Source organism: Parasteatoda tepidariorum, chromosome 7 (assembly GCF_982258835.1).
Source record: "Parasteatoda tepidariorum strain Cologne lab strain chromosome 7, Ptep-v5.0, whole genome shotgun sequence".
NCBI classification, from domain to species: Eukaryota; Metazoa; Arthropoda; class Arachnida; order Araneae; family Theridiidae; genus Parasteatoda; species Parasteatoda tepidariorum.
The window spans coordinates 86,095,846-86,111,187 of NC_141761.1; the positions used below are offsets into that span (position 1 = coordinate 86,095,846).

At 27.6% G+C, this 15,342-nt stretch overlaps 1 protein-coding gene across 6 annotated transcripts in view; it reads right to left on the minus strand.

Moving 5' to 3' along the window:
• LOC107438705 (SEC14-like protein 2) overlaps positions 1-13,253 on the minus strand; it is an 82,119-nt gene extending 68,866 nt beyond the window's left edge. For 2 of the 6 annotated variants that reach the window (XM_071183205.2, XM_087168198.1), the window contains exon 1: positions 12,971-13,252. Coding sequence is in view for 2 of the 6 variants with exons in the window: in XM_043049351.3 (XP_042905285.2) it covers positions 4,544-4,556 (13 nt within the window). In the remaining 4 variants the exon portion in view is untranslated. Of the gene's footprint in view, positions 1-4,543; positions 4,729-12,970 lie in introns of those variants that run through there. The other 4 variants (XM_087168200.1, XM_043049352.3, XM_043049351.3 and 1 more) reach the window with 4 other exon arrangements.
• Positions 13,254-15,342: the final 2,089 nt, after the last annotated feature.

Here is a 15,342-nt window from a genome sequence, read left to right on the forward strand (position 1 = left end):
TACTATCTGACAGCCGTAGTTCAATTCAACACCTCAAAAATTGGGCCCTCATTGGAGATAAAACCAGTTTTTCGATCTGACAAAAAGTAAAGCTCATTTCCCAACAGCATGAGGTCCACTTTCAATGGATCCCGTCCCACGTCGATATCCACGGCAACGAGTTGGCTGACACTCTTGCAAAGAAGGGACTAGACCATCCAGTCCCCTCCACCTCAGAGCTTACATACCTTGAACTTTTTGCAAGGCAAAAGGCCCAGAACAAACAAAAGTGGCTGCTTCCACCTATTCACTACTTCTATAAGGCAAAAAGACCAGGACTCTCTCTATCTCTCCCTGGTGACAGGCAAACCAACACCTGCCTATCCCGACTGGCCAGTGGACACCTGAAAAGTCTCACATTTTCTGCAAATCAAAAGATCTTTCCTCTTTGCCCTAAATGCCAACAAAACCAGGCATCACCTGAACACATCTTGATCTGTTTAGGGCTGGACTGGAACGATATTCACTCCTCTCCCATTCTGGTTTCGGATTTTCTCAATGTCAACGGATTCATTGATCTGGTCTGACCCCGTCAGGCCAGATGGGAATTAGCAACAACAACAACAACATATATTTTAATGTTTTCAAAGGAAAACTTAGCATTCACCAGTTTCTTCAGTTATAGAAAAAAAACATCGAAAATTATCTAAAAATTGTAAATGTGCATTAAAATTACAATGCCACAAAATTTTTTCTTTTTTTTCGTTTCTTTATTTATTTTATTTATTTATTATTCTTTCTTGTTTCTATATTTTCTTGCCCAGAAGATTTGATCAAAGCTGTAAAAATGATAACCTCTAAATTTCACATACATTTATAATAAGTTATGTAAATTTCATTTTAGTACGAAATTTTCGTATAAAGTAGCAACAACGTAAAATTCTCTAATAATGTGAGACTAATCAATTTTAAAAGCTTCAAAAATCAAAAATAATTTATAAATCGATTCAATTTACTTTTCAAAACAGATTAAAACGGAATTTTTTTTTTCTTTTTTTCCTTTTTTTTTTTTTGCTATTTGGTTAGAAATCAACTGAAAAAATATCTATTGCCGAAAAACTTCGAGATATTTTTTATTAACTATTAATTAATAAACCTCCCCGAGAGTTTAGAGAACAACATTTCATTTTTTTATTTTTCTGAACTTGGTTGCAACGGAGTAAAATTAGGTATTGTTTTCTTAAATTTCTCTATGGCTATTTTAAAGTACTTATTTGCAGTGGTGACTTTACTTGGCTGTTATTCGGGACTATCGCCAAATGTATATATCTTCTTTGCCCCCAATTAATGACTCAATCTTTTCGAAATTTTGACCCTTATTTTGAGGGTCAGGAATATGTAAAAGAAAATAGATGTTTAGTCAGAGTAAATAACTTTTTGTGTCTGATTTCTTAACCTAATAGTTAACATTAATTAATTAACATATTTGAAGTCCCCATCCGGGAGCCATTAAGACTGACACTTAGTATGTGAAAATCCGATCATTAGAACGAAAATTATTCAGGGTGATATCTTTTTTATTTTACGCTCTGTTAATCGAACAAAAAAACTAATAAAGTTTGATTAATCTAATAAGAAAATATTAGCTTTGATCGAATTTTGATCTTTTGATCTAATGATTTCATTTTTACCTTTCTAAGATTGTACCTTAATTGATGGGAGTACTCACGTTTTATATTAATAAGTGCTACTTTTTTATAAATTTTGAAATCCGACCCAAAAACCTTCTTCCTTTGAGTAAGCATTCCTTTTTTCTACTCTTTCAAAACATAAACACTCATAATCGGAAAAGAAACGGTAGCTATGGAATAGATTCCTAGTCAAGAAAGAAGTAGAAAATCTGATTATATTTATAATACATGGGAAAAAAATCCTGATTATGTTACCGTACAGTGCGTAATCATATTTGTGGTAAAAATTGTTAATATGGTAAAAAATTATATGATTTTGCCTGATGACAGAAATTAACACAATTTTTTTCAAAAAATTTCGATACATTTCTATAAATACCGTCAGAAATATTTTATCCAACTAAACGGGTTTAAATTTTAGACATTCATGCTGTTAACTGAGTTTTATTACTTAGTGTCTACAGAGTAAAAATTTCTGTTTTTCTTATAGACTTTCTCTGTGGAATTGACAGTTTAAGGCTGTTTTGTCGTCAAAACGGTTTTTCTCTCTCCAACTAATTCTAAACGGATTAAAATCGTTTTATTCTTTTTATTGCCAATCAGTTTTGCTCTCAGTACGAAAACACTGATCTTTATTTTCTCAAATTATTTTACAATTATTTTCCATTCTACTCTTATTTTCTTAGTTATTATTACTTTTTTTTACATCGTATAAATAAAACAGCGATTTGACTTCATTGTTAAATTGATACTCTACTTGATCATTATTTGCCTTTAGATAAAATTTTTCGGTAAGTTAAATTGCCAGATATTTTTCTAAGGACGGCTTCTGCAGCTTATAAAATTTTTGAACTTAAATATTATTTCAAAGACTAAGACTTTGAAGATTAAAACAGCTGAAGATTTTTCTTGATACAAAGATGCTAGAGCTGTGGTAGCTCATAGGAAAGAGTGCTTGCCTCCCAATGTGGTGACCCAGGTTCGAACCCCAGCGTTGACTGGCCGTTTGATTGCTGCTCTCGGTTGTCACCTACCATAAGGCTAACATATTTATTTTACAGAATTTTTTTTATTAAAATAACAGTTTGTTTGTTAAAATAACAGTATTTATCCACAAGCGTCTAGTTTTAAATAACTGTGTTTTTCTATAAAATAAAAGGTTGCTGGTACACCTGCTCACAGTTTTTTCCCCCACACTAATTTTATTGTTAACGATACTCTTGTGTTTTGAAAATCGAAGAAAAAATTTAACATGGTGTTAATTTCATTGAAGTAAAAAAGTTCATTGCAATATTTAGTGAATATAACAAATATCAATTGAATTCAAAATTAGGTGCTGCTAAAGTTATTGTTTGGTTATTGTAGTAAATATTTATTAATGGTTTTATGAAATATTTTTGTAATAAAATCTTTTTTCTTACTTGTGAAATCCTGATGATTTAAATTCAGACACAGTTAGTTTTTTCTTTCTTAAATTTATTGTTTAAGATAATCTGATGTCTTAAAATTCAATCAAAGAATTTATTATGGTGTTAATTTTATTAAAATAAAAAAGTATATTGCAATATTTAGTGAATATAACAAATATCAGTAGAATTCAAAATTAGATGCTGATAAAGTTATTGTTTCATTGTTGTAGTATTGTATTTATTAAAGGTTTTATGAAATATTTTAGTAATAAAATCCTTCTTTTTCACTTATGAAATCCTTGTTTGTTTTTTCCCATAAATTTATTGTTCAAGATAATCTGATGTCTTTAAATTCTATGAAAAATATTATTATGGTGTTAATTTCATTAAAATAAAAAATATAATGCAATAGTGCATATAATATAGTGCGTCAGTGGAATTTTTGATTATCCTCTAATAACGTCATTATTCCCATCTGGCAAAGAAGTAGCAAAATATATTTAAAAATAAAAAAGGCTTCCTTATTCTGAATGACGTAAGTACATAAACATTTCTCGAAGTTATCAATGTTACCAACAGTAACTAAGTACTTATTTAAAGAGGTATAAAATATAGAAATAATGAGGAAAAAATACCTTCATAAATTTATAGAAAATTGCTCAACTGCAAAATTATGTCAATAAATGAAATATATTGCTAAAATTGCTTGACAAGAAAATATAACACTCAATTAAAAAGTAAAATACAAAAATGGCAAAATTTTTTGCAAAGTGGTTTTCCTTATAGAATTTAATTAGTTAAGCTCCTTACAAGTTAGTTTCCTTTTAAAATTGAATTAGAAGTTTCAATGCCTTTCTTAACACTACACGGAGAAAAAAATTCAGGTAAAATTACGTTACGTTTGTGTATGAAATTTCTAGTAAAAAAACATAGAGTAACATAGCAATAACTAAAACCACAGTCAAATTGCCTTATTATTTATTCTTATATGGCAATTTAAGAGGGGTATAAATCTCCAAATATACTACTGATATCTAAACATTCTAATTGCTCTTTATAAGAGCTGGGTTTTTTTGCTTTTTTAATATTTACTTATGTATAATTATTTTATTTTTAATACCTTGCTATATTTTTTCAGATTAATAGATTAGGAAAGTTATTTAAACTCTTATAAAAGTTTTAATAATTTGAGGATTATGATATCTTTTAAAATTTTTACCGGAATTTGTAAACTTATTTGAATTTTTATATGATTTGAAATACTTTTTTACGGTGTAGGATTATTTGTTTATATTTTATAGCATTTAGAATATAAATTTGTTTAATTACATTTGAGAAATAACATTATTTTGTATATATATTTCAAGTACTTTTCTGGTGCATATATATATATTTTTTTTTTTTCTTAGTTATTTCTCAATTCTCAATGATAATCATAAAAACATTAGTAAAATTTGTACTTACATAGAAGAAACATGCTTCTCTTTATATGTATCACTAATGAAAAAAATACTAAATATTTATGCGAAAGTTTTGTTTTAATTGAGAAAAATCGTTTGCCTTAGCAAACGATTTTTCAACTACTGATACTAAAAGTGTGAAATATAATAACCACTTAGAAATCGGAAGCATCTATTCCAATTTCGCTGTCTATAAACTAGTCTATCTAACAAAAAAGAACTTTGACATCTGTTATCAGTTTTCGACCTTGTAATTTAAAGTGAAAGGATAATTTATCTAGTATCCTTCACCCAAGTAATTTTTATTAAAGATATAAAAACTTGGTAACCTTTGGTTTTGAAGGTACGCCGCGTCTGCGGTAACAACTTGGTGACACAGTCGCGACCTTCCTGTTTCTTCTAGGTGTTTCATCTGTTCTCTTTTAACTCTAGAAATAATAGTTGTTCTTGGCCTTCAGTATTCTGCAAAAGTGATATCTGTGTTCTTCTTCGCTGCCCTTGGTTCAATAAACTTTCGACATCATATGGAATATTTAGTTTTGATTTTGTAGGAAATGTTAATTCAAGCTTATGGAAAAGGAAAAAGCTGGATGCTGATTTATGCTGGAGGAGTGATAATTATTTGAACGCATTTAACAGGCAATAACGCGCGGCGTGAGGATGAATAAAATGCCCAAATTAGGCTGATAGTTTGTGTAACATCAATGCACGAATGAGTTACGTCTTTTCTTTTTGCATATTTCCTTGCAATACCATATTATGCTGCTGTAATACCATATTATGAGCATAGCTGCTAGCTGCGCTTCTTATGGAAGATTCTCATCTTGGTAGAAAAAATAATGATTTAATATTAACTTTAATTTATTTTTTTTAATATTTGTGTTCAAAGTTTGTTTTAAAATTAAACTCATCTCCATAAATAATTTAGACACAAAAGGCTTGATTAACGTGCGGAAACGTAATAAATTACTAGCATTTTTATAATTGTTTGACTCAATCCAAATTGAGCAAACGTGGGGATCTATATATAAATTCGTGGCTAGTGTTCCAAATCCGAACATTCCTGGTGTGGTAGACCTTCATTGTCATCTATGGAAAAATCCAATGTAAACTGTTAAACAAACTTAAGATAAATCAATAAGGTGCCTATTTATTTGAATTACCCAAAGTCTCTTAGGTTATATAGCCTTTGAAGGCATTTTATTACAAGCTAGCAGGATAAAAAAAAAATTTTGGGGGAATTATGGCCACAGAAAAAAATTTTCAACCAAAAAAAAAGTAAAAACTTTTTTGTAATGTCGCTTGTAAATTTTAAAAGAAAGCTCTTAATAAGTGATTATGAGCTTTCCACAGATGTCACTAGCATTATAAAGGATTACACCCTATGAAAGTATATTTTATTTCAAATGTTTTCTTTCCTTATAACATCATATTTTGTTGTATAGATGATTATTGTAAGGTATATTCATTTGTTATTAAATTTTGTTTTATGATGCAAAATGATATTCGTGGAAAATCCCATCACGATTCAGAGCTTTATTACAAAATTTGCCAAAACTTTTCAAAAAAGTGCTCGAAACTTTTTATTCTTCTGAAGATATCGGGTCGAACTTTGTTCATAAGTTACCAAACACGATTCTCAACAAAGTACTGAAAAACAACATGCGCATGCGAATGAGCAGTGTGAAAGGTTACTTTATATGTCCATATATTAAGTAATTTCTATGGATTTTTTTTTCAATTTTTAAATTAATAATTTTGTTATTAAAAATTGCTACTATTTTGTTTAATTTTCTTGAATATAACTAAAGTTGTAACAACAAAAAAATAAAACAAAAAATTATTTTTGTATAAAAATGTCCATATTTTCAAAAATATTTGAACTAGGATTACGAAATATTTCTTGCAATTACATAATAGCAAAAGTAATCAATTTGAGTTGAAAACTTATTATGCTTTATTTTCTAGTATAGGGTGTCCAAAAACACTCTTTCTTTCATCGTAATTTATTGCTGGCCCCTCAAACGGCTTATTAAAAGTTTTAAACTTTATTGAAAAATATAAGGTATTACATGAACTAAACAACCCTAAAATTACAAATTAATCGTCTGATTATAATCGATATGATATGATCATATGATAAGAAATCGTCTGCATATTTGATTCACGCAGCATTTTTTAAAGTTTTTTTTATTTTTAACGACACAAGTTTTATCTCCTTTTTTAAAAAAAAAAAAGAATCATTACGAGCAAAAGTTGTCAAAATATCTTTCGTTATCTTCTATGCAAAAAAACTGTCCTTCTTCTTTGTAACATATTTAATTAAAATTGAATGCAAATCATCTACTACGATGCCACTAAATACAATACAAACAATTATATTTCACAGTATATTTTACTTAAGAAATAGTCTTACACTTCAACTAATAGTTTTTTAAAAAAAACATTCAGTTATAAATGTTAAAATAAATTAAAAATAAGATTATAAAATAAAAATAAAAACTGATTCTAACACGAATCCTTTATAAAATAGTTCTTTTTTATGAAATCAAAAGTTTGGAAACATACGTTTTTAGACTTAAAACTTACAGTGTCGATATTTTGGGCAACACCATTTTACTGCATTTCAACATTCAAATTTCCTTCAGCATTAGAGTTCGCTTGGAAACATTTATTTCAGCATAAGAAAAAAATATCTACTGTAACATTGAAAGTTAAAAAAAATAAATATATGTAAAAAATTGATTAAAAAATTTAAAACTGCAAATATTAATTATGTATTACGACTTTTAAGTTAAAACAATTCTTTTTTAAAAATTATATTATAAACAAACACATACTTTCAAATTAGTAGATAAATATACTCATACACTTACTAGATAAAAACAAATTTCAGTCTCGTTCTTCACTTTTATAGAAAACAATTAACCAGGAATGGATTGCTCATAAATCATTTTACTCTTAAAATTTCTTTTAATTTTTTTTTTACTTTAGTAGATTCCATTAATTCTTTTTGTACTCTCCGTTTAATTTTTTCTTAAATTTTTTTTCAAAATTTCTAACAAGCACCACTATGATTAAGGAAAATTTTATTTATGAAATTAGACAGTGTAATATAACAAAAAGTCTTAGTTATTTCACTATCAAATTGGAGTTAATTTTCTAAAGATTAGGTTTGGAATGTTGCAATGGAAATATTTTTCCAAATAAAAATACCCGGTAGTAAACTAGGTGGGATTTTTATTTTAGTATAGAGGAAACAGGCTAAAATTAAGTATTAAGTGGAACTAATTCCCTTAAGTAGTAGTAGTAGTAGTAATAGTTCATTTACGTCACACTAGGGCTGCACAACACTGGGCAATTTTATTTAGTAATCGGCGTTAAACTGCAGATCCAATTCTAAGTTTATGACTATTAATATTCAAATCCATGTCTTTGTAGTTTTCAGAACAACGCAGAAGACTAGAGAACTCCTGAATCAATCATTTGGACAAACTATTTTCGTATTGGACTTTTTGATGTAACTAACCTACATTTGCATTACATGGAGAGAAAAACCTCGAAAACCTCCCATGGTTAACCTGGTTTCAAGGATATTCTTACTCATGATCTATCACGCACTGATGATATTTCCCGTAAGCACTGTTGTGAATGCGATCCAGGAGCAGAATTCGTCTCAACCAGCCACCACTGGGGTTCGAACCTGGGTAACCACATTGGGAGGTGGACGGTCTTGGAAATACCCTGAAGATGATCCAAAGGAATGCCACCTAAATTTTTATCGTCTGCTGAGGGTTCCTCCTCCTCAGTAGCTCAACGACCACTGAGCGAAGTCGAATTTTTTACAGTATATCAGTTAAATGAGGACCTATTCAGGTTCTGGTTCAAAGTTGTCACCTACTTCGGTGTTCTCCTGGGAACGGTGCCCACTGCTGGACCTAATTCCCTCAAAGACGAAACTGAACTTCTTTTATCGTTGTAAATTGCTTTTTCACATACTAAAAGTCATACAACGCAAGAAATTACAATAAAAGTTTGACAGACTGAAAAAAATCTGGCAATGCAAAATGCATTTTTTTTCTGGGGCGTCGTCTTGAAAAATTGTAAATAATCGTGCGTTGAATTGAATTACAAGGTATTTCCCAATAGAGAAAATTTAATATTTGTTTTTAATTGAAAAAATTTTACATAGATAAAGTAGGTGGTAGTTTGTTGTTCTGCTAGAAAAATGTGAAAGTTGCTCAGCTTGGGTTTCTTAAAAATGAAGCAAAAATGTGTATGATATCATATTGTATTTTATTTTACGCTGCTGAGTTGAAAAATAATGTAATAATGGCTTTTTTGAAGTAAAATATTTACTTCGGGAAATAAGCATTAAATTTGACACATTTGAAAATTGAGTGAGCAAAGCGCGTTTTTTCTCTGCGTTCACAATTACTAAATCCCAGGTAGTTAAAGTAAGAGAAACGTTAAAATTAAATTTTGGGTTTGATAAATTGTTCCAAATAATTTGTTCCAATATTCCAAATAATTTTGCACGCAATAATAAATATAACGTACCAAAATATTTTTTTTTTATTTATATCACAGTAATGATTGAAAATTTTAAATTTTAATGTTTTATATTTTCTTAGAAATCTCTGCACATTAATTGCGATTAGCAACAGGAAATTCAAACAGAAAATGAGGAGAAAAAAACACTGGAAAAGAAATTCTGCAAAATCACCAAGAAAAGAAAAGGTTGCTTTTGAAATCATTATGTAAAAGTGAGCCCAAATTGTATATAGATGAATGGCAATTAATTATATACTTTAAAAAATAATTACTATACAATAATTAAATTAACGTTTAGAGAAATAAAACTTTAATGTTTCAATCTTGTCCGAAAATAAAACGTTTACATTCGAATCAACTAACTATCCGAAATTGATCAAATTAATAATGTCTGAAATAGTAAAATAATAACTTACGATTGAGAGAATACTGAGTTTTGTTAATTTGTTTATCACTCTAACTGCTATATTAACTCTGATATTTTTCTTATAATCATGAATATTATAGTTTATCCTAAATGTTATCTCCTTGACTCATATTAATTTGGACCAATCATTGTAGTCTTATATAGAAAGAAAAAAACACTTAATATATTTTTTTCTAGTGTCATAAACTATGAGAAAAGGGTTACTCAATAATTCCACTTTATGTTCCAAACGAATGCTTTTTTATTATTTATTTTGTCCTTGTAGTTTCCTTCAACATTCAGTTGAATAAACTCTCAGCCGACACGTGTTTTGCTTCTTCCTTTTTTCAGAATTATAATAGAATTATCAATTCTTGCAAACAATTCTTCAACTTAACAAAAGATTAGATAAAATGAATGATTTGGATTTAAATTGGTATTTTAAAAGAGTTGTGTGCTGTATTTGTAAAGATAAAATTATAGACTGGAATTAATTTGTATTTGATTTTGAGTAGATTTTAAAATAATTTTAAAAAAAATTAATATTACTTTTGAAAATGTTTCTCAAAAACAATTTAACTTTACAAAAGATTAGATGAAATGAATGATTAGGATTTAAATTGTATTTTAAAAGAAATATGTGCGGTAGTTGTTAAGATAAAATTATAGATTGGAATTAATTTGTATTTGATTTTGAATATATTTTGAAATAGTTAAAGGAAATTAATATTACTTTTGAAAATGTTTCGCAAAATTAATTTTCCAACTTAACAAAAGATTAGATGAAACTGAATGATTAGGATTTAAACTGTATTTTAAAAGAATTATGCGTGGTATTTTTTAAGATAAAAATTATAGACTGGAATTAATTTGTATTTGATTTTAAGTAGATTTTAAAGGAATTAAGATTAATTTTGAAAATGTTTTTCAAAATAATTTAACTTAACAAAAGATAGGATGAAATGAATGATTAGTTTTTAAATTGTATTTTAAAAGAATGATGTACGATATTTGTTAAGAGAAAATTGTAGACTGGAATTGATTTGTACTGTATTTTGAGTAGATTTTAAAATAGTTAAAAAAATTAATATTACTATTAAAAATGTTTCGCGAAATCAATTTTCCAACTTAACAAGAGATTAGACGATATGAATTATTATTTTTTAAATTGTATTTTACAAGAATGATGTGCGATATTTGTTAAGATGAAAATATAGGCTGGAATTAATTTGTACTTGATTTTGAGTTGATTTTAAAATAGATAAAAAAATTAAGATAACTTTTGAAAATATTGCATTTAAGTAGATTTGATTTTGAAATAGTTGAAAAAGTTAAGTTACTTTTGAAGAACAGGCATACTTAAGTAAATAAATGAAAACTGACAATACATTAAATTAAGGATTTTCTTTTCTCGCATAAATTTTAAACGAAATTGTATTCGAAACACTCATGCATAAACTCAATTTTAATATATAATTTATAATAGTGAATAAATGCATTATGGAGTTATTTACGAAATTATTTTTTATGCTTCGCGTGGAAATATAAGCTCTTTTTATCAGACTAAATCTTGGTATTTAATATAAACTGTTTTCTTTTTTATTGCTTTTATAGAATTAAGTATTAATTAGTTATGCAAAGTAAGTCAAAAATTAAAAAAAAATCAGTGAATGAATTCGTTTTTATTGCACAGTCAAATTAAGAGGAGAGTAATTGTTATTGTCTTTAATTTTTTTATTATTTATTCACGGAAATAATAATGTATTTTTTATTTAATTATCTATGTATTATTCATTATTTTAAAATGTTTTCCTTTTTATTGTTTTACTAAAATTACACCTTAATTAATTATGGAAAGTCAGTTAAAAATTACAAAAATCTTTGCATGACTTTATTTTTTCGTGCGCGTTGTCAAACTGAGATACGAATAATTGTTATTGTGATTTATTTTTTTCGTATTTGTAGATTATATTAATAAAGTAATTTTTTTTTAAAATACCTGTGTATTATAATTTAAACATGCTTTCCTTCGTATTATTTTACTAGAATTATGGAAAGTCAGTCAAAAATTTGTGCATGACAAAAATCAGCGCAAGACTTTATTTTTAGTGCCTAGTCTAATTTACGATGAAAATAATTGTTAACGTTTTTTTTTCTGATTTCTAGAAGGAATTAATCGGATGATTTTTATTTAAATGCGTATTATATGTTATTTCAAAATAGCTTAAGCGTAGACTATTTACTCAGCATATTTATGTTTTTTGATGTAATTTTCAGTTCGATATAAAAATACATCTTTATACTCCACGGATAAGGGCGAATAAGATTTTAAATAAATAAGTTTTTGATCAATTTTCTCGAGAGAGCCGCATAAAATAACCTATGTATCGATAATTGTAGTTACTGTTAAAATTATAAAGGTGGTCTATGACACATTTCGTTTTTTGAAGTTTATGCAATTTTTAAAACTTTTAATTCTGTTGTACCATTAATGAATATACAAAAATTGTTCAGAAACCTGCAATTAAACATTTAAAAATATTTAAAATTCTAAAAAAAACACAAGTTTTTAATTATATATTTATAACGGAAATCAGTCTGCCTTTTTAATATCTACAAATTATATTTCAATTATACTTAAATTATTCAAAAATTCAATTTGTTGTCACCATTTTTTGCTATTATCATTTAAACTTCGAATTTTAAAATTGAATATTTTTTCTTCTTACTGTTTTTAAGAAATTTATTTGAAAATTAAATATAAAAGTTAAGATGAATTGATGATGGATTTAAAGCACCTGCAAGAAAATTAAAGCAAAATGCATTTTAAATTTAAGAGAATATTCGGCTTCAATTTTTGAGTTATATTGTTTAAGAGTGGAAGAAATATAACGAAATTAGCATTGAAGAAAATAACAGTTTCAGCATCACTGGAACATTGTAAGAAATTCCGAATCAAATTACTGTATAAAATATCAAAACTTTGGTTGCATCAACCATAAAATCCATGTACCGTAAAATATTATACCGTAAATTTTACAATAATATTTATTTAATTTTAATCTGATTCAGTAATTTTTACTGTCAAAATTTTGTAAATCAGATTTTATATGTAAATCAGATAATATGTTACAGTAAGAGTTTATCTTACGGTAAAAAGTACCGGCACGCTGGGTGAAGTACTTTACATCGTAATTGGATTCGTAATTTACGATACTTTTTATCGCGATTTCATTTTTTACTCTGAAATTCAAAAAGAAGAAAAAAAAACGATAGTTAGCCTTATATCACTTCCTAGCTTGGACACAATATTTTCCCCCGCTTTAAAGAGAGATATTAAATTTCTTTTTACCAATAAGGAATCAAATCCCTACATTTACAAAAACATTTTTTCAGACCCCTTAAAATAAAACGCAATCATACATGAATGAAACACACAATCGAAGATCAAAATGAAAACTAAGTACTTACTAATTATACGATACCAACGCAAACAAATGTCTAAAGGAACATTCCGTGCTGAAGTCTTACAACTTCATCACTCATAAACCTTATTTAAAGTAAAATTTGCCAGACAAAACTATTATCTGTGGAGCCCCTAGTATCACATTCATCATTCAAAAGAAAATTGGAATTCTCATCAAGATGAACTCCGTGTAAACCGGATAGTAGCGGGAAGTTAGACTGGCTTACCCCCTCGATTGGGGAAAAATGTGCCCGTCCCCTTACTCGCATTACTGATAAGTTTAAGAAACTAACGGCATATCACCCTGTTGCTCACCAGTGGACGTGCAAAGGAGCTCGTTTTTGGATTCTGAAGGGGACATACTGAAGGACAGAGCTGTTGTTGACTAAAATAATAGACGAGATTATTTATCTTTCATTTATTTTGTGCTTGGTATCTCTACTGAAATTATAACAATTATTATTGTTGTTGTCTTAAAGAGATTTTTTACTTTTTATAGATTAAAATGAAATGTGTGATTAGAAATTGAGGTAAGATGTTTAAAAAATAGCACTTAATTCATAGTGAGTGTACTGTAAAAAAATCCCGGATCAAATTACGATATGAAGTTGTGAAACTTTGAGTACATGACTTGTAAAATCCATTTTTACCATAACATATTAGACCTTAGTTTTTACTGTAAAATTTATTTAGTTAGAGTGATTCGGTGATTATCTGTGAATTATCAGAATTCTTATCGTTATGTGAATTATCTGTTCTCATGTGAATTATCTACTTATGTGATGAATCAGATTTTCTTTGTGATTTTTTTAAAGCAAATATATTTTTAGTGAGGCTCCAAGATAATAAATTTAAAATTATTTTTATTGTAATTATTTTAGTTTAAATACACGATTCAATCAATTCGAATTTATTTCTATCTATGCTTAATTTTATACTTTCATAAAGACAAAGTCAGAAGACAAGAACTGAAAAGAATTTTTTTTTTTTATTAAATATAATTCAGTTGAAGTGCCGATTTTTCAAATTTATATTTATTTATCACAAAACATGAAATTATCTTGAAAGCAAGGTTTTCCTAGAGGAGCTTTTAAAGTTCATAAGTTACTAGAAATATTTTGCACTTTGAATTAGCTTTTTAAATAATGATTATAACATTGTTCTATTTTTTACATTATTTATTTTAAAGACTCAGGGATTCATCCTCGGTTCGAATCCCAGGGGAGACTGTTTGATACGAATTCTGCTCGAGTGCTGATGCTTAATATCCTCAGTAGTAGATAAATCATGTCTTAGCCTTCAACCTTTTTTTTGTGACTGCACACTTTTAACGATTTCGAAATTTGACGGCACTCAATGAAAAAAATTAGTTTAGAAGTTGCTTACTTACCTATAATACTCCGTGTTAAATAGTTTGTGATAATAATTTTGAATCTGAAATAAAATAATATGCACTACAAAAGAAGTTTATTATGAGAATAATTATTTTTTTCGACTAATTTTTATTAGTTGGTGACAGTTATTTTTTTTTTGCTAGCTATTAATTGTTAGCTTGTTCTCTACAGTTATTAACTGTTAGTTTTTTTACATTGTTATTTTTTGTGATTTCTTGTTAACTAGTTTTTTTGCTAATTATTAATTGTTAGCTATCTTTTTGTTAGTTATCCTTTGTTAATTTGCTTTTATAACTATTAATTGTCTAGCTTACTTTAATGATTAGCTTTTTTATTTCCGTTTGAAAGTTAATATTTAGCTTTCCTTCTTTTGTTAATTAATAATTTTAATAGTCGTTAAATTTTCTACTTATTTCAACATTTTCTAAAATTGCCAGAGACCATTTAAACGCTTCAAACACTATATATATATATATATATATATATATATATATATATATATATATATATATATATATATATATATATGTAATAACAGGGCTCCAACCCTGTTATCAGTGTTGTATTTAGCTTGAAATAATTGCAGTCATAAGCCATCATACGTTCTAAACAGGTTTATTAAATGTAGGCTGGTATTGCTAACAGTTGACGTCCACGCTCCCTACGGGAGGGGGAGTGGACAAGACTCCGGACAATTCCGGCACAGCTTATTTGGATCACATCATGATGAAAAGGACACGCAAAACTATGCGTTCTTACGTTTTATAGCAACATAGATTTGAAGTAAAAAGGCACATTCGTACATTCCTTGTATCCTTACGCATTAAGGAAAATCATTTCTGCTTCCTTATATGGAATTGAAAAAGGGAACGATTCTAAAAATAACTCTTCCCTTGAAATATAAATCTATTTATATTTCAATGGTATGTTTTCAGCCTTGAATTCCCAAAATAGAATCTCTCTACGCTTATTCTTTAACAAAG